The sequence below is a fragment of the Pongo abelii genome, chromosome 12, assembly GCF_028885655.2.
Source record: "Pongo abelii isolate AG06213 chromosome 12, NHGRI_mPonAbe1-v2.0_pri, whole genome shotgun sequence".
NCBI lineage: Eukaryota > Metazoa > Chordata > Mammalia > Primates > Hominidae > Pongo > Pongo abelii.
This window is the reverse complement of record NC_071997.2, coordinates 45422465-45450025: the sequence shown is the minus strand read 5'-3', so window position 1 is coordinate 45450025 and position 27561 is coordinate 45422465. Positions and strand designations below refer to the sequence as shown.

At 39.6% G+C, this 27561-nt stretch overlaps 1 protein-coding gene and 1 long non-coding RNA gene across 4 annotated transcripts in view; one reads left to right on the top strand and one right to left on the bottom strand.

Moving 5' to 3' along the window:
- The window catches only part of CHMP3 (charged multivesicular body protein 3), a 123486-nt gene extending 96172 nt beyond the window's left edge, over positions 1–27314 (bottom strand). Inside the window, exons 1-5 of one of the 3 annotated variants that reach the window (XM_063713228.1) lie at positions 27243–27310; positions 26106–26272; positions 23781–23920; positions 9073–9188; positions 134–2154 (exon numbers count right to left, since the gene is read on the bottom strand). In XM_063713228.1, the coding sequence (XP_063569298.1) occupies positions 579–2154; positions 9073–9188; positions 23781–23920; positions 26106–26272; positions 27243–27310 (2067 nt within the window). In that variant the 3' untranslated portion in view covers positions 134–578. Of the gene's footprint in view, positions 1–133; positions 2155–9072; positions 9189–23780; positions 23921–26105 lie in introns of those variants that run through there. The other 2 variants (XM_063713227.1, XM_024241911.3) reach the window with 2 other exon arrangements.
- LOC103889802 (uncharacterized) lies at positions 1979–20882 on the top strand. The gene is made up of 2 exons (XR_008522308.2): positions 1979–2171; positions 20620–20882. It is a non-coding gene; the product is annotated as an uncharacterized LOC103889802 (long non-coding RNA).
- Positions 27315–27561: the final 247 nt, after the last annotated feature.

The window sequence follows — 27561 nt, the reverse complement described above, 5'->3', positions numbered from 1 at the left end:
CAACATTTTATCTTCCTCCCCAACGTGAGTCAAGAATCATGTTTGATCTACCTGTGAAATTAACAAACCAGCAAAACACCTATATCATTCAGCCACCTTACCAAAAAAATTTAACATTGGAAAATCTATAATCTTCTGGTTTTAAAATAATTTATTTCATAGGTCTGTTTTAATTTCATGTCTCACAGCATACATTATTTAACCAAGAGGTGCTGGACAGAGATTGTAAAAAGGGAGGAAACATTTAGGATAAGAAACCAGCTCAATTCCATTAGAATTTGATCCTATCTTGTAAAGTCTTGCTAGGATAAATTTCTATCACACTTCTTTTGTGCTTACAAAAAAACATTAACTTCTGAATTTCCAATGTTGTAAATAAAAAAATTTTACAATTAAGTATGCATTCAATTAACACACAAGGCAACCAAATAAATTCTGTCATCAACATTAGCATAACGTGTATTTCCTGTCACTGCACTAACATTAAACTAAACTTCAAACCACAAAAACATTGTGACTAACATTAAAAAGGCAAGCTGTAAGATACTCAAAGCTTATAAAGGACAAATTGCACATGGTTAAGATGGGACATCATTTGACAAGGGCTGGTGTTGTGCATATGGCTGCTTTTTTTTATAAGAAGGCCACCGGCAAACAGGGCAACAATGTCGGCCCCCAGCCAACCACATCACAATGCAATTCTGATGAAACACATGACCACAAGGCAACCCCATTAGCAAACATCCATTTTCAAAATTCTCTAGGCAAACAACACATTCAGTACAGTGCAGCATATCAGCAGGCCAAGTTAACCAATCAGGTTCCATATCTTCATTAGTGTTATATGATCCATATGACCTGCCCTTCCTTTCATATGGGCTGGTCTGACAATATTTATTGGCACATGAACAAGCCTCAGCATCACAGTGACTTGCTGTTCCTGGAGAATTGTGAAGTACACTTTGCTTATCTTCAAATACTTCCTTCTCACTACTCAAAGTGTCTGTGTTCTCACTTTCTGAGTCATTTTCAGTATCTTGAGACCCCTCCGACATTTCCTCTTCAGACTGGACTCCAAGACATTTAAATCGCCACATTGGTAAGTTTTTAATATAATCAGTTGGTATCAGAGGGTGAAGCCAAAGGTCAGGAAAAGCTAAGCGCTCCAAGAATAAGTCAGGGTCTTCATCCCAATCAGATTCTACAGGAAAGTTCTGAAAAGAAGCAATCGGGTGGAAGAGGTAGCTGGTGTACCAGTCCCACAGACTTGATAACCATTCTAAGTTATTGGCATTGACTTCATCATTGTTGTTGTTGCGCCTTCTCTTCTTCTCAAAGTAATCAATTAGTAAACCATGACCAAGGTATGTACTGAGAAACAGGGCTGGGTGTGAAGAGTAAAACATCCAGTCTGCCCTTACCCATGAAGCCAGTGTGGTTGTATTGGAATATCTCAACAATTTTAAGCTATATTCATAAAAGCTATCTAAGTAAGGTAGCTGTAAAAAGCCCAACACAGGTAGCCAGGAAATTATTAATAGAGAATTATATGTCCCTAAAGTGCTTATGAGAACCACAAATCGCTTTATGGTAGCTCCTTGTGTAATAAATAAGTCCATCCAAGCCATAAGATTAACTAGAACCAAGCTCAAAACAAACAGATCATTTACCTCAGGTTGTAATGAGCGCAAAAATGAATCCATGGCCTGAAGGGATATAAATTCGCCTGTGTGGTTTCCATATCTGTAAATTCCTTCAGGAGTTCTAAGTATGTATGATGGCATATTATATATGCCAATATCTGTCATATAACTCTTGTTGTCCCAATTTTCTACATTAACAAAAATAAACTCAACTCTTCCAGTAAACTTTATACTTAGTGCAGAGAAGAAAGCTGGGGGCTGGTCAAGGTTTGCAAATAGGTATATTTTTAACCAATACTGATCACTTTTATTCCATTCTTCTTTCAAATGTTCAGCATTATAAATGGTTTTGATCCGAGAAGCTGCATGAGCAGTTATCCATTTAAAAATGTGCTCTACTTCAATCTTGCGTCCACTGTATTCTTTAAGCATGACTTTCCCTTTTGAAGTACTTGTTTGTGGAACAGACATAATGAGTGTGGATCGGACCCAGCCTCTTCTCCTGCAATATCTATAAGAGAGGAAACTGTAAGTAAACAGCTAGGCTGTAATGCAAACAATTTATCTTCCCTGATAAATTTCTTTAGCACCTCTCCCCAAAACCAAATAATTTCCAAATAATCAAAAAGTGGTACCACTACTTGGCAGCTGTGAAAAGCAAGCTCTGTTTTTCTAGTTTGTTTTGTATTTCTGTTTTTTTTTTTTAAAGTGTATCTTGAAAAGCCTCTGAGTCAAAGGAATCAGCAAATACTTCAGCATCTCTCATGTACCTACAACTGCGTTATGTGCTAAGATCCAGAAGATAAGAAAATAATTCATGTTCAGAAGGAATTTAAAATCCTATTAATGAGACAAAACAGAGATAAAACTGTATATATTCTGTTGCTAAATAATGCAAAAGAAGTTCAAAGTTTGGGCTGGTGCAGATTTCATGAATGGTTTAGGAATTGAACTAGGTCTTGAAGGATGGTTAGAACCCTCCAGATGGATGGAGAAAAGAGAAGAAAACAGATTATCCTAAGGCTGAGTCACTGGTTTGGTGCAAGCTCCTTGAGGGTAGGAGTCATGCTTATCCATTTAATTAACAACTACCACAATGCCTGATGCTACAAAGTAATCTGCACAAAAGCCAACCAAGAAAAGAGCAACAGCAAGCCCCATATACTTTTGTATTCTCTTATTTCTTCAATGAAGATCATGAAGGGGAGTATTCAACAAGAGGAAACAAAAACAGGAAGTATTTAGATTAAGAGGTTCACTTCAAGAATGATCCCCATTTTACAGCAGAGTATATTCAGAAGAATTTAACTAAAATTCAATCATTCATTTAGATTTATCCAGTAGGATCATGACTCTCTTCCTTTTGGAAACCTGTCTATTGACAGGTTCTTGCTAGGATACTTGTGATATCCATCTTCCCTTAAAAAAGTAGGTAATGAGAGAAAAGAAATATTAAAAACTGAAAACAGGCTGGGTGCAGGGGCTCACACCTATAATCCCAGCACTTTGGGAGGCCAAGGTGGACGGTTCGCAAAGTCAGGAGAATGAGACCATCCTGGCCAACATGGTGAAACCCCATCTCTACCAAAAATATAAAAATTAGCTGGGCATGGCAACGCGTGCCTGTGATCCCAGCTACTTGGGAGGCTGAGGCAGGAGAACCGCTTGAACCCGGGAGGCAGAGGGTGCAGTGAGCCGAGATCACGCCACTGCAATCCAGCCTGGGCAACAGAGCAAGACTTCGTCTCAAAAAAAAAAAAAAAAAAAAAGAAAAATGAAAACAGCTGTTGTATCCCAGTAAAGAGATTGTAAGTGAAAATATTTTCCTTTTGTTTTTTTTTTAATTTTTAGTTATTTAATTTTTATAATAAGAGATAGGGTCTTTCCCTGTCACCTAGGCTAGAGTGCACTGATGCAATCACAGTTCATTGCAGTCTTGAACTCCTGGGCTCACGCGATTCTCCTGCCTCAGCCTCCTTGGGTAGCTAGGACCACATATGCATGCCACCATGCCAGGCTAAGTTTTAAAATAATTTTTTGTAGAGTTGGGGTCTCACCATGTCGCCCAGGCTGCCTTTTGTTTTTGGTTTTAGTTAGTTTTTCATGTACCACACAGAAGAGTTAATCTTTTGTTTTTAAAAAGTATTTTTTTTTCCAAAACCTACCATGTGAAATTTTTAAGTAAAATTTACCTCAGTAAAGTTGTAAAAAAGACAGTCTACCACATGGAAACGTTTTATTTGTTACAGATTTGTATATGCATAGTAATACATATCTGACTTCCCATTTTGCTACTCAGAATATTGATGTAAAAGTCATAGATGTTATGCTTTACTTAGCATGGATTATATTTTATTAAATAAGCATATTACATACACATCATATGATCAGATGAAGAGAACAGTCTTGACGTAGGTAGCATGTGGCTTTATAATGATAATATGACTAATTTTATCTCAGGGATTCTGTGATATAGTTTAAGATAAATGAAGACAACATGCTATGTCTTAAGACAAGGTTAGTGATGACTCTGGAAAACTGTCTAGGTGACTCAAAATCACAGACCGTGACTCTTAGCTTCTTGTTGAGTTGATTCACTACCTTAATAAGACAGATTCCATTAATATCATTACTGTTTTAACTGAAATGGTCTGAAAAGTACATATTCCTACAAAATAAATATCTTCTACTCAATGCAAAATAATAATTCATTGATTGACATGAATTCTATTTTTACCCTATCCCAAAAAAGTAACAAGTCAAATGCATATGGACAATTGTCTTATTTATATCTTAAATATCTTCAAGTATCTTTAATGTTTTCATTGCATATGATATTTGTGATGACACATTTCAACTCTTGGCCACCTATTTTATTTTCCTACTGTGGCCTCTGATTTGTGTCATAAATTAAATGACAGTCTTTCTGACAGAAAACTTGCTTTGTAAAATGAACAAGTTCTAAGTGCAGACATTTCTTCATATAAGAAAACAAACATATTATGTGCTTTCTTTTCAGTTCAGAGCTAAGTAATAATTTTATCATTCCAGATAGAATAAGGTTGTATTACCTTACATCAATATAAAAACTTTTATTGCCAATTCAAAAAAATTTTTTTTATGATCTGAACAAATTCAATGACAATACCATGAAAATATCCTCTAGTTTTTAAACTAAACCTTTTGAGTTCTCTTAGAGAATTTTAAGACTAAAAATGATAGGAAATATGCCTTGTGAGTTTTGGTCTTCCAGTTGCTGATGTGGCATGCTATATTTAAAAAGAAGCTGGGCTTGGTGGCTCACACCTGTAATCCCAGCACTTTGGGAAGCCAAGGTGGGTGGATCACTTGAGGCCAGGAGTTTGAGAACAGTCTGGCCAACATGGTGAAACCCTGTCTCTACTGAAAATACAAAAATTAGCTGGGCATGGTGGCACGCACCTGTAATCCCAGCTACCTGGGGGGCTGAGACACAAGAATTGCCTGAACCCAGTAGGCTGAGGTTGCAGTGAGTTGAGATTACGCCACTGCACTCTAGCCTGGGCAACAGAGTGAGACTCCATCTCAAAAAAAAAAAAAAAAAAAAAAAAGGAAGAAAGGAAGAGAGAGAAATCTTAACATTTCTATTTATATATGCTGTTTTTTCAGACAAGGTCATTGGCCTCCTTGGTTTTCCTGGCTCTCTCTGCAATCCCCCCTTCTCTTCTCCTTCCCCGTTTCTTCCATAGGCCACCATCCCTGACACTCTTGCCATAAGGCTTCCTGTTTACCACTCAGCTCCTGCAATTTCCATGTCCTCTATCTTCTCTTTACTAATCCCCATCTCCCCAACCCTCTCCACACATCATTACCACCTCATCTCCTACTTTCTCAAAAAAAGTACAGAGTATGAACCTCACAGGAAAAGCCCTCTGAAATCGATCTGTTGGTTAGGGAATGAGAAGAGGTAGAGCCAGGCAAGGCCACTCCTTTTGGGTATATAGGGAAAGAAATTAAAGCTGCTACAACTAGACAGTCAGAAGTTGCTCAGAAGTGGTAGTCCTGAATGTTCTTAAGGGAGCTGCTCTGGTTTGGTTATGGTTTGTCTGTCTCCACCAAACCTCATGTTGACATTTTCTTCCCAGTGTGGCAGTATTGAGAGGTGGGGCCTAGTGAGAGGTGTCTGGGTCACGGAATACTTAGTGCTGCTCTCAAGTTAGTGAGTTCTAGCTCTGGCAAGACTGAATTCGTTCTTGTGGAAATGGAGTAGTTTCCTCAAGAGTAGGTTGACATAAAGCCACATGCCCTTCACATGTGTCCACTTCCCCTTTGACCTTCTCTACCATGTTCTGGCAGCACAGAAGCCTCACCAGAAGCTGAGCAGATGCTGGCACCATGGTTCTTATACAGCCTGCAGAACAGTGAGCTAAATAAATCTATTTTCTTTATAAATTACTCAGCCTCAGGTTTTTTTTTTTTTTTTTTTTTTTTTTTGAGACAGAGTCTCGCTCTTGTCACCCAGGCTTGGAGTGCAGTGGTGCAATCTCGGCTCACTGCAACCTCCACCTCCTGGGTTCAAGTGATTCTCTTGCCTCAGTCTCCCGAGTAGCTGGGATTACAGGCACCCGCCACCACGCCTGGCTAATTTTTGTATTTTTAGTAGAGACGGGTTTCACCATGTTGGCCAGGCTGGTCTCCAACTCCCTACCTCTGGTGATCTACCTGCCTCAGCCTCCCAAAGTGCTGAGATTACAGGCGTGAGCCACCACTCAGCCTCAGGTATGCTTATACAGCAACACAAAACAGACTAAGGCAGGAGCTAAACAGGTCAGGAAAGTATAGCTGTACAGTGGGAGCAGCATATTGAAGCCAGCTCCCCAGAGGCCACCCCAGAGAAGGGACTACAGTCAAAGAATGCAGCACAGACAGTGGGGCACAGAGTTTTGGTATTTTTAAAACTCCAAAATCAGGATGATGACTCAATTACTCAAAATATGTGATTAAAACACTTCCTGAATAACACTATTCTCTGCCCACTTACACCCTGCATTGAAATTCTGCACACTCTTTTCTATATCTCTAAATTTTGTTCTTCTATATCTCCATAGTCATCAAAAGAAGAGAAAAATGACCCTGACTAAGCATAGCTTCTATGGCAAGAACAGTTCTTATTCCAGTTGGAGGACTTTCCAAATGAGGAGTCATGGGCACATTATTGGAACTGGTACAAGTCGCTGTGCAACAAAATCATTTTCTGATGAAGCTGAGTAGAAGTACTTTTTTAAATAACAAAAACTATAGCTACAATCAACAAAAAAGCAAAAAGTTACGCAAAAAAACATTGCTTCAATTGTAAATAAGAGGTAGGATTATTTGAAGATGAAGGATTTAGAGGAAAACATCTGGAGCTAGCTTATATGTATCTCTACTATTTCTCAGCTAATACAGAATCAGAGCTTTTCAAAAGAAGAGCTAAATAAATTTGCACTAAAATCCACTGGACTGAATTATGATACTTCTGATGCACTCTGATTGATAAGATTATAAGATTATGGTTTCTCTGCCCCCACCAAATCATTCTTTCAGTTTTTCACGTTTAACAGATTATTTTTATTTTGTGTTTTTGAATTCTTTATTATCTAATAACATTAGACTTTAATTAATGTATTCAACTTTATATATTTTTAAAATGTGTTTTTATTTGATGTTTTCTAATATATTTATAAACTACAATGTTTGAAATATATTATTTAGTTCCACTGATTTTTAAAAAATACATTGGGTATTTTAAAAGAAAATAGTGATATGAATACTGACTTTTGTCATAACTAAAAAAATCAAAATATCAGCATTATCATTTGTTCTAGTATTGTAAAAATCAGTGAGGAAGAAAAAGACCTTTCACTTTGACTCTATTTGGAAATGATGGAATCAGATCAAATCCTAAGTCTCTGGTAAATGACGAATGGAGATCAGAATGATTTCCTTTTCAAAAGAACATTAAGACTTAAGCTATCTCGGACATTTCAACAAAAGACATTGGGATGTGATTAAGATTCTGTGGTTACCAGCCTGGGCAACATAGCAAGACTCCATCTCTACAAAAAAAAAAAAAAAAAATTAGCCAGGTGTGGTGATGCATGCATGTAGTTCCAGCTACTTGGGATGCTGAGGTGGGAAGATCACTTGAGCCCATCCATCAGCTGGAGGTTGCAGTGAGCTATGATCACACCACTGCACTGCAGCCTGAGTCACAGAACCAAATACTATCGCAAGAAAAAAAAAAAGCAGAAAAAAAGACTGTGGTGAAGATGAGCATGAGAGCTTTGCAGGTAGTTGAGGAGACTAAATGTGAGTTAAGACATACAGGAACTTCCCTCCTATTCCCAACTCTTAGAGGAACTCTACCATCGATCTCACCCTATATTACTAGTGGGCAAAACAAGGGTTCTAAGCAGAAGAGAAGTAAATGTAAGGCTAAGGAAAGGAGGTATAGTAATAGTTTAGGAGAGTTTTCTACAATCAATGGGTTGCCCATTACAGCTAACACATACAAAGGATGTAAGTCAGGCATATCTACCTACATTAGAAACTAGCTAATATTGTGGGGTTTTTGACATATATATATATATATATACATATATGCCTCCTCCTCCACACAAAACAAAACATGCTGTACATGCTAATCTTTCATTAAATATTCACCAAATGGAAAATTAAATGAACGAATGAGACTAAGTTATAACTTGGTAGCATGAGAAATGGAAAAAAAGTCATTTCAAAGAAGAAATAATGGAATAGTAAAACAAGAAATAATGTGACAGACTGAATACTGGAAATGATGACAAAAAAAAAAACCATAAACAAAAACACCTCCGAGGATTCTTATTTGAGAAAATGGGGGGAAAAACCGGCGACGGACAGAAAAAAGAAAGGTAGAAGGATACACGGATGATTAAAGAAAAAGAGGATGAATCTGATTTCAGATACTAGGTTTCAGGAAAAAGAATATATCTAGGGATAGTTGCAGAGCAAATGGAAATAAGCAAAGAAATGCAAACTAGAGGTCAGAATGATAGAAGATTTAGATCAGCACAGAGATGTCACCTACAGCCATGAATGTGCTGAGATCTCTTTGGAAAAGAAAGGTGGAACAAAAAGGACTAAAGACACAATCTTAAGAGATATCTTCAATAGAAAAAACACAGAAGAGCCAGAGAAAGGGACGGGGAGAGAGAGGGAGATAGAGAAGACAGAGAGAGATCTTAGAGTGAAAGTCATTAGCTGCCAGTTTATCAAAAACTATTAATCAAGCACCTGTGTAACTAAGAGTGTGCTACACATTATAATAAGCTTTCAGTTCAAGCAGGCTTCTAGTATCACTGTCCTTTTTAAAATAAGAAAGATCCTAGTCAGGACTCAAATTCTAAGAATTGCCTAATCAACTTACCTGGGATCACTGGAACAGTTAAATGTGCCTGTACGTATTCCAAATCTTGACACCTTTTTAACCATTTTCTCCCAGTGAATTTTGCCCACCAAGGGACTTCTGTCATTTGCTATGACCTATTCCCAAAAAAAAGAGAAAAAGAAACTTGAATTACCTAAAATGGAGTCAAGCCAACTGTTTACAACAATATAATTTCACTTAAAAAAAAAAGATATTCTGTTCCCAGTTCTTGTTTACCGTAGCATCACATTATCATTACAATTCTTATAGAAGGAGCAACTATTCAACAGGAAAAAGACTTAAAACACTGAAAAGTAAATTAAACTCTCCCAAACTCTGTGGCAGTTATAAAGAGAGGGAGGGAGTCAAAACTGTATTAAAAGGCTAGCCACATTCTCCACCACGTGGCCTCTTCTCTCTAATTAAGTTACACAGGAAGAAAATGGCCCTTGGAATAATTTCTTTTTGCTCTGAAAATTTTAAACAATAATCCAAATAGAGCTTACTAAAAATTATCACATGTAGGTTCACCAAGTTCAAATTTCACTTTTTAAAAAGTATAATTATGGAGCCAAGAGTCAAACACACGTTTTCTATTAAAGGATGCTTTGACTAAATCAATCAATACTACTGCTTCTACGGCTTTGTGCTTAATCACGAATGGCTCTAACATACAAAAAGAATTACCATAATGAATTTTACATTATTGAACTTTTACTTCAAATTTGCAAGAGCTTTCAAACACAATTAGGATTAGGAAAAAAAAAAGATTCTTAAGAAAAGAAAAAGAGGCCAGGTGTGGTGGCTCACGCCTGTAATCCCAACATGTTGGGAGGCTGAGGCAGATGCATCACTTGAGTCCAAGAGTTCAAGACCAGCCTAGCCAACACGGCAAAACCCCGTCTCTACTAGAAATACAAAAATTAGCCAGGCATGGTGGCAGGCACCTATAGTCCCAGCTGCTCAGAAGGCTGAGGCATGAGAATCACTTGAACCTGTGAGGTGGAGGTTGCAGTGAGTAGAGATTGTGCCACTGCAGTCCAGCCTGGGTGACAGAGCAAGACCTTCAAAATATGTCAAGACTTCTCTTATAAATGTCAGCCTTTCTAATCATTAATACCTTTTCCCTTTATCTCTTAATCTTCCTACCTTTAATGAAGGCAGAATTTCAATGCAGATACTAGTAAAAACCAAAAAACATTAAAAACAAGACCATAAAAATAACTAAATGGGAAGTTAAAGGAAAGCCAAAAATGTCTAAAGTCATCATGAAACCATCTGTTTAAGTCCAGGGTATATAGGCCAAGTTTATTTTCATAAATGTTATATTACTGATACTATACAATTCAAAATTACAACATAACACTCTGGGGGCCTCTAATTTTTCTGGGAGGAAGGACCATTTTCACACTCACAAAGCCTCCAGGAAGTGAAGTTGCAGGTGGGTGTGTGAAATGAGTGCTGACAGTCAACTCCTTGGGAGATGCAAGAGGTGGTGCAGCCACCTCATCTGTGGCCTCTGTGCTAGAATGTCTAACAAATGTCAGAGGGCAGCAGAAGAGACAGCACATGGTGATGACAAGTGACTTGAAGTTCACTTTATGTGCCAAATAACCTCTGTGACATTCCACTACCATCCTCATACTTACCGAGACACACATGCATACATAACATCTTATCACATAAGTTTGAAGCTTAATGAATACATATACACAATTTAAGGCATTAAGCAAATGGTTTGAAATTAAATTTTTTTTTTTTTAAGGCACAGGGTCTCACTCTGTTCCCCAGGCTGAAGTGCAGTGGCTCAATCATGGCTCACTGCAGCCTCAAATACCTGGCCTCAAGGGTTCCTCCTGCCTTGGCCTCCCAAGTGTTGGAATTACAGGCATGAACCACTGCACCCAACCATGGTTTTGATAGTACTTTTTAATGAAAATAAGTGGTCTTATTGAGGCAGATACAATTTATTCAAATACTCAGACAGTTGAAGTAACCAGGAAGAAGGCAATCTGGGGACATGCATTTAATAGGTGAAAGCTCTTTTGAAGGATGATCACACCAGTTTCCCTACCCAGTATGTCCCTAGCTTTACATTTTTCTCTGGTCCAAAAGTACTTTATAAGTTTTACCTAGAAGGCCGGGCACAGTGGCTCACACCTTTAATCCCAGCACTTTTGGAGGCTGAGGCGGGTGGATCATTTGAGGTCAGGAGTTCGAGACCAGCCTGGCCAACATGGAGAAACCTCGCCTCTATTAAAAAAACAAAAATTAGCCGGGCGTGGTGGCACACACCTGTAATCCTAGCTACTTGGGAGGCTGAGGCAGGAGAATCGCTTGAACTCGGGAAGCAGAGGTTGCAGTGAGCCAAGATTATGCCACTGCACTCCAGCCTGGGTAACAGAGCAAGACTCCATCTCAAAAAAAAAGAGAAAAAAAACTTGTACCTAGAAAATTAGGAAGAGCAAACAAAGCAGGCTCCTGTTGCCTCTTGCTCTTTTTTTGTTTTATTTTTTATTATTATTATACTTTAAGTTTTAGGGTACATGTGCACAATGTGCAGGTTAGTTACATATGCATACATGTGCCATGCTGGTGTGCTGCACCCATTAACTTGCCATTTAGCATTAGGTATATCTCCTAATGCTATCCCTTCCCCCTCCACCCACCCCACAACAGTCCCCAGAGTGTGATGTTCCCCTTCCTGTGTTCATGTGTTCTCATTGTTCAATTCCCATCTATGAGTGAGAACATGTGGTGTTTGGTTTTTTCTCCTTGCGATAGTTTACTGAGAATGATGATTTCCAATTTCATCCATGTCCCTACAAAGGACATGAACTCATCATCTTTTATGGCTGCATAGTATTCCATGGTGTGTATGTGCCACATTTTCCTAATCCAGTCTATCATTGTTGGACATTTGGGTTGGTTCCAAGTCTTTGCTATTGTGAATAGTGCCACAATAAACATACACATGCATGTGTCTTTACAGCAGCATGATTTATAGTCCTTTGGGTATATACCCAGTAATGTGATGTCTGAGTCAAGTGGTATTTCTAGTTCTAGATCCCTGAGGAATCACCACACTGACTTCCACAATGGTTGAACTAGTTTACAGTCCCACCAACAGTGTAAAAGTGTTCCTATTTCTCCACATCCTCTCCAGCACCTGTTGTTTCCTGACTTTTTAATGATTGCCATTCTAACTGGTGTGAGATGGTATCTCATTGTGGTTTTGATTTGCATTTCTCTGATGGCCAGTGATGATGAGCATTTTTTCATGTGTCTTTTGGCTGCATAAACGTCTTCTTTTGAGAAGTGTCTGTTCATATCCTTTGCCCACTTTTTGATGGGGTTGTTTGTTTTTTTCTTGTAAATTTGTTGGAGTTCACTGTAGATTCTGGATATTAGCCCTTTGTCAGATGAGTAGGTTGTGAAAATTTTCTCCCATTTTGTAGGTTGCCTGTTCACTCTGATGGTAGTTTCTTTTGCTGTGCAGAAGCTCTTTAGTTTAATTAGATCCCATTTGTCTATTTTGGCTTTTGTTGCCATTGCTTTCAGTGTTTTAGACATGAAGTCCTTGCCCATGCCTATGTCCTGAATGGTAATGCCTAGGTTTTCTTCTAGGGTTTTTATGGTTTTAGGTCTAATGTTTAAGTCTTTAATCCATCTTGAATTAATTTTTGTATAAGGTGTAAGGAAGGGATCCAGTTTCAGCTTTCTACGTATGGCTAGCCAGTTTTCCCAGCACCATTTATTAAATAGGGAATCCTTTCCCCTTTGCTTGTTTTTCTCAGGTTTGTCAAGGATCAGATAGTTGTAGATATGCGGCGTTATTTCTGAGGGCTCTGTTCTGTTCCATTGATCTATATCTCTGTTTTGGTACCAGTACCATGCTGTTTTGGTTACTGTAGCCTTGTAATATAGTTTGAAGTCAGGTAGTGAGATGCCTCCAGCTTTGTTCTTTTGGCTTAGGATTGACTTGGCAATGCGGGCTCTTTTTTGGTTCCATATGAACTTTAAAGTAGTTTTTTCCAATTCTGTGAAGAAAGTCATTGGTAGCTTGATGGGGATGGCATTGAATCTATAAATTACCTTGGGCAGTATGGCCATTTTCACGATATTGATTCTTCCTACCCATGAGCATGGAATGTTCTTCCATTTGTTTTTATCCTCTTTTATTTCATTGAGCAGTGGTTTGTAGTTCTCCTTGAAGAGGTCCTTCATGTCCCTTGTAAGTTGGATTCCTAAGTATTTTATTCTCTTTGAAGCAATTGTGAATGGGAGTTCACTCATGATTTGGCTCTCTGTTTGTCTGTTATTGGTGTATAAGAATGCTTGTGATATTTGTACACTGATTTTGTATCCTGAGACTTCGCTGAAGTTGCTTATCAGCTTAAGGAGATTTTGGGCTGAGACGATGGGGTTTTCTAGATATACAATCATGTTCTCTGCAAACAGGGACAACTTGATTTCCTCTTTTCCTAATTGAATACCCTTTATTTCCTTCTCCTGCCTAATTGCCCTGGCCAGAACTTCCAACACTATGTTGAATAGGAGCGGTGAGAGAGGGCATCCCTGTCCTGTGCCAGTTTTCAAAGGGAATGCTTCCAGTTTTTGCCCATTCAGTATGATATTGGCTGTGGGTTTGTCATAGATAGCTCTTATTATTTTGAGATACGTCCCATCAACACCTAATTTATTGAGTGTTTTTAGCATGAAGGGTTGTTGAATTTTGTCAAAGGCCTTTTCCGCATCTATTGAGATAATCATGTGGTTTTTGTCTTTGGTTCTGTTTATATGCTGGATTACATTTATTGATTTGCATATATTGAACCAGCCTTGCATCCCAGGGATGAAGCCCACTTGATCATGGTGGATAAGCTTTTTGATGTGCTGCTGGATTCGGTTTGCCAGTATTTTATTGAGGATTTTTGCATCAATGTTCATCAAGGATATTGGTCTAAAATTCTCTTTTTTGGTTGTGTCTCTGCCCAGCTTTGGTATCAGGATGATGCTGGCCTCATAAAATGTGTTAGGGAGGATTCCCTCTTTTTCTATTGATTGGAATAGTTTCAGAAGGAATGGTACCAGTTCCTCCTTGTACCTCTGGTAGAATTTGGCTGTGAATCCATCTGGTCCTGGACTCTTTTTGGTTGGTAAGCTATTGATTATTGCCACAATTTCAGACCCTGTTATTGGTCTATTCAGAGATTCAACTTCTTCCTGGTTTAGTCTTGGGAGAGTGTATGTGTCGAGGAATTTAGCCATTTCTTCTAGATTTTCTAGTTTATTTGCGTAGAGGTGTTTGTAGTATTCTCTGATGGTAGTTTGTATTTCTGTGGGATCGGTGGTGATATCCCCTTTATCATTTTTTATTGCATCTATTTGATTCTTCTCTCTTTTTTTCTTTATTAGTCTTGCTAGCGGTCTATCAATTTTGTTGATCCTTTCAAAAAACCAGCTCCTGGATTCATTAATTTTTTGAAAGGTTTTTTGTGTCTCTATTTCCTTCAGTTCTGCTCTGATTTTAGTTATTTCTTGCCTTCTGCTAGCTTTTGAATGTGTTTGCTCTTGCTTTTCTAGTTCTTTTAATTGTGATGTTAGGGTGTCAATTTTGGATCTTTCCTGCTTTCTCTTGTGGGCATTTAGTGCTATAAATTTCCCTCTACACACTGCTTTGAATGTGTCCCAGAGATTCTGGTATGTTGTGTCTTTGTTCTGATTGGTTTCAAAGAACATCTTTATTTCTGCCTTCATTTCATTATGTACCCAGTAGTCATTCAGGAGCAGGTTGTTCAGTTTCCATGTAGTTGAGCGATTTTGAGTGAGTTTCTTAATCCTGAGTTCTAGTTTGATTGCACTGTGGTCTGAGAGACAGTTTGTTATAATTTCTGTTCTTTTACATTTGCTGAGGAGAGCTTTACTTCCAACTATGTGGTCAATTTTGGAATAGGTATGGTGTGGTGCTGAAAAAATGTATATTCTGTTGATTTGGGGTGGAGAGTTCTGTAGATGTCTATTAGGTCCGCTTGGTGCAGAGCTGAGTTCAAGTCCTGGACATCCTTGTTAACCTTCTGTCTCATTGATCTGTCTAATGTTGACAGTGGGGTGTTAAAGTCTCCCATTATTATTGTGTGGGAGTCTAAGTCTCTTTGTAGGTCACTCAGGACTTGCTTCATGAATCTGGGTGCTCCTGTATTGGGTGCATATATATTTAGGATAGTTAGCTCTTCTTGTTGAATTGATCCCTTTACCATTATGTAATGCCCTTCTTTGTCTCTTTTGATCTTTGTTGGTTTAAAGTCTGTTTTATCAGAGACTAGGATTGCAACCCCTGCCTTTTTTTTGTTTTCCATTTGCTTGGTAGATCTTCCTCCATCACTTTATTTTGAGCCTATGTGTGTCTCTGCACGTGAGATGGGTTTCCTGAACACAGCACACTGATGGGTCTTGACTCTTTATCCAATTTGCCAGTCTGTGTCTTTTAATTGGAGCATTTAGTCCATTTACATTTAAGGTTAATATTGTTATGTGTGAATTTGATCCTGTCATTATGATGTTAGCTGGTTATTTTGCTCATTAGTTGATGCAGTTTCTTCCTAGTCTCGATGGTCTTTACATTCTGGCATGATTTTGCAGCGGCTGGTACTGGTTGTGCCTTTCCATGTTTAGTACTTCCTTCAGGAGCTCTTTTAGGGCAGACCTGGTGGTGACAAAATCTCTCAGCATTTGCTTGTCTGTAAAGTATTTTATTTCTCCTTCACTTATGAAGCTTAGTTTGGCTGGATATGAAATTCTGGGTTGAAAATGCTTTTCTTTAAGTATGTTGAATATTGGCCCCCACTCTCTTCTGGCCTGTAGAGTTTCTGCTGAGAGATCCACTGTTAGTCTGATGGGCTTCCCTTTGTGGTAACCCGACCTTTCTCTCTGGCTGCCCTTAACATTTTTTCCTTCATTTCAACTTTGGGAAATCTGACAATTATGTGTCTTGGAGTTGCTCTTCTCGAGGACTATCTCTGTGGTGTTCTCTGTATTTCCTGAATCTGAATGTTGGCCTGCCTTGCTAGATTGGGGAAGTTCTCCTGGATAATATCCTGCAGAGTGTTTTCCAACTTGGTTCCATTCTCCCCGTCACTTTCAGGTACACCAATCAGACGCAGATTTGGTCTTTTCACATAGTCCCATATTTCTTGGAGGCTTTGTTCATTTCTTTTCATTCTTTTTTCTCTAAACTTCCCTTCTCGCTTCATTTCATTCATTTCATCTTCCATCACTGACACCCTTTCTTCCAGTTGGTCACATCGGCTCCTGAGGCTTCTGCATTCTTCACATAGTTCTCTAGCCTTGGCTTTCAGCTCCATCAGCTCCTTTAAGCACTTCTCTGTATTGGTTATTCTAGTTATACATTCGTCTAAAGTTTTTTCAAAGTTTTCAACTTCTTTGCCTTTGGTTTGAATTTCCTCCTGTAGCTTGGAGTAGTTTGATCGTCTGAAGCCTTCTTCTCTCAACTTGTCAAAGTCATTCTCCGTCCAGCTTTGTTCCGTTGCTGGTGAGGAACTGCGTTCCTTTGGAGGAGGAGAGGCGCTCTGCTTTTTAGAGTTTCCAGTTTTTCTGCTCTGTTTTTTCCCCATCTTTGTGGTTTTAACTACTTTTGGTCTTTGATGATGGTGTTGTACAGATGGGTTTTTGGTGTGGATGTCCTTTCTGTTTGTTAGTTTTCCTTCTAACAGGCAGGACCCTCAGCTGCAGGTCTGTTGGAGTTTGCTAGAGATCCACTCCAGACGCCGTTTGCCTGGGTATCAGCAGCAGTGTCTGCAGAAGCGCGGATTTTCGTGATCTGCAAATGCTGCTGTCTGATCGTTCCTCTGGAAGTTTTGTCTCAGAGGAGTACCCGGCCGTGTGAGCTGTCAGTCTGCCCCTACTGGGGGGTGCCTCCCAGTTAGGCTGCTCGAGGGTCAGGGGTCAGGGACCCACTTGAGGAGGCAGTCTGCCCGTTCTCAGATCTCCAGCTGCGTGCTGGGAGAACCACTGCTCTCCTCAAAGCTGTCAGACAGGGACATTTAAGTCTGCAGAGGTTACTGCTGTCTTTTTGTTTGTCTGTGCCCTGCCCCCAGAGGTGGAGCCTACAGAGGCCGGCAGGCCTCCTTGAGCTGTGGTGGACTCCACCCAGTTCGAGCTTCCCGGCTGCTTTGTTTACCTAAGGGAGCCTGGGCAATGGCGGGCGCCCCTCCCCCAGCCTTGCTGCCGCCTTGCAGTTTGATCTCAGACTGCTGTGCTAACAATCAGCGAGACTCTGTGGGCGTAGGACCCTCCGAGCCAGGTGCGGGATATAATCTCCTGGTGCGCCATTTCTTAAGCCCATCAGAGAAGCGCAGTATTTGGGTGGGAGTGGCCCGATTTTCCAGGTGCTGTCTGTCACCCCTTTCCTTGACCAGGAGAGGAAACTCCCCGACCCCTTGCGCTTCCCGAATGAGGCAATGCCTCGCCCTGCTTCGGCTGGCGCACGGTACGCTGCAGCCACTGTCCTGCGCCCACCTTCTGGCACTCCCTAGTGAGATGAACCCAGCACCTCAGATGGAAATGCAGAAATCACCCGTCTTCTGCGTCGTTCACGCTGGGAGCCGTAGACCAGAGCTGTTCCTATTCGGCCATCTTGGCTCCCTCTTTTTTTTATTTTTTATTTTTACTGCTACCACTTAAGAGTCAATCTGGTAGTTCTTTTGGTCAAATAATCAAAGACACGTTTAACTTATTTTTCAGATTCCTTAGGAAGATTAAGAAGTATCTGTGCAATCATACTACCATACTCTCCACTCTTTGCCCTCTTTTAAAAATAACTCACTTTTCAGGCATTATCCCATTTCTTGATCAAGGTTGCAAATAACCCAAACATTTCAGGTCTGTGTGCAGAATGACACTGCTCCAAGGAGTTTAGAGGTTGCCTCGCCAGTGTAAATATTTAGTTTCTAAGTCTGGAGGCATCTTTCAGTGAAGATCCTGTTCACTGCGCAGGTTATCTTTGAGACATGTGATAAGAGCTCCAATGTTAGGAAAAGAAGGAGGAATGAGAGGGGTTCTTCCCAGGTACCTCCTGGTTACAGTGGAGATAGCAGAAGTGAGTGAAAAGAGTTGGGAACATACCTGGGGCAGGTACCAGACAATGTTCAATGCCAGGGCCTTATTTATTCAGCAACCTGTTCTAGCATTTGGTTTTGAAGAGTTTAAGGATCCCTGACTGACAGAGCTACACAAAAATGAAAAATCTTGTAGGCATTGCATGAAAGCATTTTATATTACTTTATAGTTATATTTATGCAATTAAAAATGTGTCCAATGTCCTACATAGTTATATAATTCAACTGAAGGTTTAGCATAAATTAAATTTGGTGGAGTTTAAATTAACCAACCACTATAAAAATGCTAATATTTTCACAAAATAACTCATCTGGTTGAGTCACACAGCACAACAAAATATTTTCAGCCTAATATATATATATGCCTTATATATTATATATATTATATATGCCTTATATATTATATATATTATATATATGCCTTATATATTATATATTATATATGCCTTATATATTATATATATAATATATATGCCTTATATATTATATATATAATATATATGCCTTATATATTATATATATAATATATATGCCTTATATATTATATATATAATATATATGCCTTATATATTATATATATAATATATATGCCTTATATATTATATATATAATATATATATGTCTTATATATTATATATAATATATATATGCCTTATATATTATATATATTATATATATATGCCTTATATATTATATATATATTATATATATGCCTTATATATTATATATATAATATATATATGCCTTATATATTATATATATAATATATATATACACACACACACTATGTCATACCAGTAAGAGTCCCCAGTTTATAGCTCATATCCTAGAAGGATGCATGATGATTCTGAGTGGGATTCATATGGCTGGTCTCATTAAAAGGGGAGACATTTTCCTCAGCAGCTCAGGAAGGAACACTGTACATGGGGAACATTTTCAAAGACTATAAAAAAATTGGACAAAGTACAGCTTGAGTTCCAGGTCTGGAACAGACCTGGCAACACAGGCTAGAAGTGAAGCAATCTTTCCATTCCCTTTCCCAGGGTATCTGCCTCTGGCATCCCCACACTTGCTCACCACTGTAGTCCTTGCAGCTAATATAGTACCCAACTCACATGGGTGCTCAGTAAATATTTATGTCAAACTAAACAATTTCAGCTTCTTACAGTTTAATAACTCATTCTTCTAGTTCTGATTACACAGAGTCGCTAAAGGAAAGACTCTTAAGCTTTTGATTTCTGTTATAATCAAAGTGCCTTCCCCAGCAACCTGTACCAAGATGTTTTCTGGACAAACAGTAGCATAAATAGTACCCTGCTAAGCAACTGCATATTAATGTTCTTGACCTCAGTCAGACATAAAGATGTCTAATTCAGTGCATTTTAAAACGCCCATTGTTTAGAGGTGAGGTTTATTACTGATCAAACCATGCGGCATACCCCTTTTAATATTGTTAATCTCCATACAACGACATCCAGGTTTAGTTAAGTAACATAACTCCCTGGAACAATTAGAGTATTGTGCTATGATGTTTTCTGCATTCTCAGTATTTCATTATAATAGGGAGTCTCTACTTTCAAAATCATCAGCCAACCTAGTATATACATGCAAACTATATAAAACCATTAAGAGTAAGGACAAGTGATTGACAAAAACAAAACAGTGGTCTTCTAATTTTTTTGTATTCTTACTTTATGAATTTATAAATTTTTTTACCAATACAAAATATAAGATAAAGTGGCTTGCTATGTGTTTCACCTCCATAGTAGTATCAAGAAAGAAATACGTAATTTAGAATCTCCTCGAACAAAACTATTGTCTAGGAGCAAAGATAAACAAGTTTAAAATCAGCTATTAACTCTTGTCAGCCATACAGGAAATATATTGATGTAATACTTCAGTAAATATTGACCCAAAGCTTTATTTTAAATCATATGATGCTTCTCACTGCTACCTCAATTCCAGTGACTTTAAATTCCGTATGATGTAATACAGCCAGTAGGGAACAAATATGTCCTTCTTTGAACTATGACAAAAGTCAAAACAGAGAAATAGAAATGTTAAGAGGAGGATAAATCCATAAAACCCATAAATTATGCTAACTTCTCCACTTCAGAAGCCTATCCACTGTGCCATCTGCCTCTCTGACCAAGGGTCTTTTGAAAGAAAAGTAACCCTCTTGTATTTGTAATGCTATGAAGACTGGGGCCAAAGAATCCACAAAACTGTTAAATGAATAGCTACTGAAAGATATGAGCTTGGGTTAGGGACAAAGGAGAAAAACAATGTTAGAAATAACTTAGAAAAAAGAGCACTTGGTTCTTCATGTATTTCATAGTGTGTCATTGGTAAAGATGTCATATGTATGTTGCTGCCTTGAAAACTAAAATAAATTCTGTTCACATTACAGAGACCATGCATAAAATGGACCTGGAAAAGCTTGAAAATGTGAAGAGGATTGAACTGGCTGGCATTTGTGCATCTTCATCTATGAAAACACTCCTCATAGACTTAAAACAAATGACAGAGAACAAATTAGTCAGCTTCTAAAACACAGTGGTCTCCCCTTATCCTCAGTTTCACTTTCTGCAGTCAACTGCAGTCCAAAAATACTACATACAGTTAGATATTCGGAGAGAGACATACCACATTTACATAAATGTTATTTCAGTATACTGTTATAATTGTTCTATTTTTATTATTAGTTGTTGTTGTTACTGTGCCTAACTTACACATTAAACTTTATGACAGGTATGTATGTATAGGAAAAAACATAGACTATATAGGATTTGGTACTATCCACGGTTTCAGGCATCCACTGGGAGTCTTGGAACGTATCCCCCTCAGATAAGGGGGGACTACTGTAAACAGAAAATAACAACAATTCAAATTGTTAAAAACTGAATTCTTGAAAGTTATCCTTTATAATAGATTAATATATATGATCTGAGCTGAAAGAATGGCAAACAATGGAGACAATATTTCTCTTCTGTTTCTAGTAGATATTTTCAATTTTAAGCATAGTTTAAAAAAAAAAATACAACCCTCTTTTAAGGGCTTAAACCAAGGTGGCTGTGCTGATTGGCTTAGCTGGCTAGTTCACAGTGCCAAGGACAGGGTTTCAATCTCATTCTTCTCAGTTGTCCTGCCAGAGATTTTCTTTCAGACCAGGCCAGCCATTTGACAGATGTAAGCCACTGGCCTCAAGGAACACAAGCCAGACAGTGGTGGTCAACACAAACCTTGAGCATCACTGGAAAAATTAAGTAGGTGTCCTACTGCATTATTTCCATACATAGAAAAACCACAGAAATACATTCTATTTTTTAAGAGTTGTTTTTCAACTATTAATACCTATGAGGTTTAAAAATATTTTCAGAGAAAAAAAATTTAGCAACTAGAATTTACAATGCTACCATTTACTATCATTATTTGTCCTTCACTTCATTTGTCACCTTACCAGATAATTCTTTGCCACTCTCATCTCCTTAATCTGCTTATTTTTCTTCTTACTACTTTCCACTAACTGACGTTATATTAAATATTTATTTATTTGGTGTCTGCCTCTCCCAACTAGAATGTGAGCTGCCTGACAGAGCAAGGCCTTAGCTTGGTGTGTGTTTCTGGTATATCTTCAGGGCCCAGAACAGGGCCTGGCACACCCACAACTGAATAAACTTTTGATGAATTCTGTCACATATTTATTACAGGAGCTTAATTCATGGATATCTTTAACAGGACATCAAAAACAGTAGATCATTTACAAGCCAAGAACATATGCTAACTATTGAACCAGAATGTATTTGTTGTCTATAGGCAGCAGCCTATATAGCAAAAGAACTCAAGACTTTTGACATGGCCCTTCCAAGTTTCAAAGGTGTGCAACATCTTCACCATTTATTTCCATGGGATCAGTCAATGTGGGTGACATTTAGACACTGAACGCAGGGCAATGGGACTGGCTATTCAACTCATCCTTAGTAATAAAATCTAAAATTATCAAAACCAATGTCTTTCTCAATCAGACTATCAGAAATAAGTACCAGAGAAAAGAAATGGAATAACAATATACTTATAAATTAAAGCTTTAAAAAAGCTACACCTTATTTTTCAACTCCAACTGACACAGAAATAAACTAAAATTTAAATAGATAATGTATAGACTACACCCATACTCTCACATTCTCTCCCACTGCTGAACTTAAAAATTACTGAATTAGATTATCTGGAAGGTAAAAGGACAAATGCAATAGGAAGGATACAATAAAGAAAGGCCACGGATGAACAATGTAATCTCTGGAAGAATTCCCAAACCTCAACCCTTTAGCACAGCGGACTACGGTACTATTTTATCCTTTTTAGATGTATATGTATTTATTTGAGGCCACGTGCAACAGAAAAATATACCTATTCACAATCATACTGCTAGTCAGTGACAGTACCAGACCTGTAACAGTGACAGTACCAGACCTGCAACTAATGTCTCTGAACTCATAGCTTTTCCTACCATATTTTGCAGTCTTTACTCTCAGAAAGAAATATGAAGAAACGGTTTTAATTGTCATGCCCTGAATCAAACTTTGCCCACTCCAGTGCGAAATGACAAGAGTACCGGTCAAGAAATCAGAAGACCTGGGTTTCATCCTGGTTCAATATTACCAACTAGTTCCATGACCTTGGGCAAGCTACTTCACCTCTCAGAGTCTCAGAAAGGGTTAGTCTGATATAATTTCCAAGCTTCAGCCATTCACAGACTATATTAATAATTGTAGCCACATTCATGCTGTTAATTTACTTGATATGTCACTTTAAGTGAATGTACAGTTTTAAAATGTAAATAACTTTAGTCCTGTCCTAAGCAAAATTTATGAAATTTATGTTAATATAATTTTTCTAATTTACATTAAAATATGTAAATGATAATGCGTGCCCACTCACCACAAATTACATCTTGGAAAGTACTAAATATTTTTAAGGTCCTTCATAGCTCTAAAATTCTAATATGCTAATTAAGTCTCACAGTTTTGCTATCATAAAAACAAGGGTTAAAAATTACAATCTCATCATCCTGAGTTACGTAATGAGCACCCCCACCATTTTCCACAACAGCTCCTCTATAGTCACGAAGTTGGCTATTTCCCTAATACAATGATTTCTTTACTTTTACTTTAGGGTTCTTACTTACATATAAAAATTATTCAGGCCACTGAATTAAAAACTGGAGATAATGAAAACTAAGAGAAACAGTGCAAATCACTAAATAAAAGGGATATATATGTGTATTTCTCAATTCAACAAAGGTCCAATAACTAAAATAGATTTGCTTCTGGGGATTCTAAACAAAAAGTTGACCCCCATCCCCCATCTTTCTCTTTCCCACTACTCAATTTTCATGTTCCTCAGTCTCCAAAACCTTTTTAAGAAGATACTAGAGCCTCCCCAAGACAACTGAGTTACGTGTGAGAAACAAGACACAAGTACACGGAAGTGTCACTGGCTGGTACATACTATTTTAGTAAAAATAATTTTTTTAGGGTTCTCAAGTTATCAAATTATTACTGCTTTTCATACCTGAACCAGCCAGATGCCATCTTTTGTGTCTTCCACAAGCTCATAGAAGTGCATTTCACCACTGAAATTGGTACTAGAAACTGATTCGGATGCTTCTTCTTCCTTGAGAGCAGAATAGAGCTCACCCTCCATCAAGTCACCTGAAGAAAGGAAAAGAATAACACTAATAAGGTTGCAAGAATCCTAGATTCCCAATTTCAGTAATTCCATTTTTTACACTGTTAAGAATCATGATATTGTACTTTCATTGTATTTTATAGACAAGAACCACTAGAAAAACCTGGATATACCCACTCAGGAGTCATACATTCAATAAGTATGTAGTAAGAACTTCCTATGCGTCAGGGAAAAGTGAACAAAATAGACAAAAATCCATCTCTTATAGAATAGGGCTTATATTTTAGAGGGGTTATCACATAATTATTAGGAAATTACCAAATTTGTACCACTCCAAAAAGGCACCACTTTAATAATTATTTAGTTTTATGAATGACACATACAGGCTTCATATACATTTTTAAACAGTATGGCTTATATGCTTCTTACTTAAAAGATGTAGAATTGGGTTCACAGAATTTGCCATCAGCCCTGCTTAAAAGAGCAACAGGGTTTGTATGACTTGGAGGTTAGAACTTTACCTGATAGACAGAACAAACTCCATATTCATATACAAATTTACAGTATAAATTTAGAGCTTGTATCGTTAAACAAAAAGGAAAGGAAAACACTGAAGTCAAATTATTTTAACTTCCGCCTTAAATATTAAACAGTGAGAAACCAAGTACTGCACCATGATAGCAGCAACACCATTCACAATAAACACTTAAATTTTAAACTGCTATACCATGACTTTTCTGCCATAAAATGTGTGATTTGAGTCATACTGGGCTGTGCGTCTTAAAGTTAAATGTGGACTCCCAGTACATTCAATGTGCCAAGTATTTTTAGGCCCAAAAGAAGGCAATAATAAGTAACAGTCAAAAGAAAAAAAAATGTGTGATCAAATTATTTTCCATAAAAAAATGATGGCTTTGGCAGTTAAGACACTTCTCATCTCTAAACCAAGAGAGTTTATTTATTAGAGATCTTTTACCCTAGTTACTCCACTTCTTCCCCCATGGTAGAAATAAGAATCACCATAAACCAGTCAGCAAACAAGGGGCAAGAATAATACACGATTTTATATTTTCTCTAAAGAAACATTTATCACTTTTGCAGAGTGTGTTCCTCTCCTCTACCCTAATAATGAGATATGAGTTTTATAACCCGCAGCCTACAAATATCCAAGTGTTAAACTGCTAGCGAGCTCATACTCTTGTCTATCACGCTACATGTCTATAGGGTACTAAAGAAGGAAAAGATTTGTCTTGTAAAAGATACAGCTGACAAAAATACTTGAAACAACAAAAAAGATAACCATCAGTTTCAGCTGCTTCCTACAGCAACGCAGAAAGCCTTTCTCAAATTACATTCCACTTTCAGGAAGTATATCCAAAGATATACTTTGTGCAGCAGTGAAAAAAATTAACCATATTTCTCACCCAATCCTACCAAAACCAACAATTACTAAAAACACATTCTTTAAGACATTGAATATTCTCTCAGCACTATTTCACGTATATTTCTCAACCCATTAAACAATGCAAGGGTACCTGTGACACAGAAGACAAAAAAAAATTTTCTTTTACATCCAAGATGCAAATTTTTAAAAATCCTAACAGAAATGTAACATAAACTCGAACATGGCAGGCATTTATACAAAATGCTCGCCTTATTTTCACCAAACTTAAAGTCTGAAAAGCTAATACTGTACGGTGTACACTGTCTATATTCAAACTCATGATTTAACATTTAAATCCTAGGCCCAAGTGCCTCTGACAGTAAGTATTCCAAAGATGTGTCCCCACTCTGGGTATCTTATTACTATCGTGACAAATATTGCTATTGACAGACAACGTTTTGGAGTTTTTCTTACGTTTTTATGAACTTCAACTGACAAATAATGCTTTCCAGTTTGTAACTAGTTGATATTCCCGAATTTTGAGAAAATCACTCAACTTAGTAAACAATGCTAAGAAGCCACACTTTAAACTGTCATTTTACGATAACCTTAAAAGGATACACCAACACTCCTCCAAATAATTTCAGCCTCCTCCTCAAAGCTGGGATCCGCATACTTGATTGTAGAAAGCTTGGACGAAGAAACCTGGGCAGCTTTAACGCTTCCAGGGGAGGCCTCACTCTGGGGGAACAGCCAGGTACCATGAGGTACAGGTCGTCCCCTCTCCCAGGTGGAGGGGACCCTAGGGGAAGCCCGATACTCGCCTGACTTTTCCACCAGCTCCCGGACATCCTTCTTCTCGGGCAACCCTGAGTAGCCCAACCCCCGGCACTCCAAAATGGTCTTCAGCTTCTTGAAGCTCAGCGCCACCGGATCCACCAGCTGGGTGGCAAAGATGCCAGTTTCATACCACACAATGGCCTCAAAAAACCTGGCCAGGACGAACAGGACCAGGAAATAGAGGAGCAAGAAAAAAAGCTTCAGCCACATCTTCCCTGGAGTCTCCTCTCTTTCCAGAGGGCTCGGAATACGCGAGAGAGAAGGGTCGAGGGCGGGGGCCGCGGCTCGGTGGCAGCTTGGGCGAGGGCCCCGTGTCCACGCGCGGGCCACCCGGCGCCGTCACTGGCCGGCCATCCCCGGCGGGGAGGCAGGTGACGGGATCCGCGCGGGCGTGAGGCGGCGACGAGGGACGCAGAGGCGCAGAGCCTCGCGCCGGGCCTCCCAGTCAAGAGGCGACAAAAATAAAGGGGAAAAACTCAAAACCCCCATCCATTAAGCACCGAAAGGAGAAGGGCGCGGGGAGAGCTCGCGGGGAAGAACAAAACGAGGGACGCTTCCCCCGGCGAGGGCACTGACCCAGGTGGCGGGGTCGGCCCTCCGGTGCCGCGATCTCAAGGGGGAGGGGGAAAGACCAAAAAATAACTCAGATCCGCCCAGGAGGCGGGGATCCGGGCGGCAGGCCGGGGCCCGAGGGGCCGTGGGGGCCGGACTCCCGCGGCCGCGGGTCAGGAGGGCGCGGCGCTCGGCCGGGCCAGGCCCGGGGCCCAGCGTGTTCTGCGCGGAGAGGAGCGGCCGCCGCAACGCCGCGCCCGAAGCCCAGGCCCCAGGCCCCGCCGACCGCCCAGGCTCCGCGAGAAGCGCGGCGGGCACGGCGGCGGCTCCAGGTTCGCTCGGGCCGGCTGGCGGGCGGCGCCTCTCAGGCGGGCGGGCACCGCGGCCCGGCCCAGGATGGGGCGTCGCGGTCTCTGCAGAGGGAATCGGTCTCGGAGGGAAAAAACCAATAAATAGGCCCCGAGACTGCTCCTCCAGGCGGCTACCCGGCTGCCTCCCGGCCACTCAATGCCCGCCCCGCTCAGATGGGCGGTGCCAGTCGCAGCACCAGTTCCCAACACCCCCGACACCTCCGGAGGCCGCGGCCGTAGCCTCCACAGCCGTAGACCAGCTGCGGCCGCGGCCAGAGCCGAGACATAACAACTGACGTCGCGATGAGGCGGGGCCGGGGCGGGGCCTGAAGGGTGCGCCCGCAGGGGCCGAGGGCGGGGAATTCGCGGAGCCGCGGGGCTACCGGACTACCGAACGAGGGGCCGGAGGAGAGGCGGAGCCGCAGCGTGGTCTGGGCCTTCCCGCGGTGCCGAAAGTTGCCTCTCCGTGCTTTTGCTGCGTGGTCTCCCCTTTTGCCCCTCCAATGTTTAGCAACTGATTTTGTCTGAGGATTAGTCT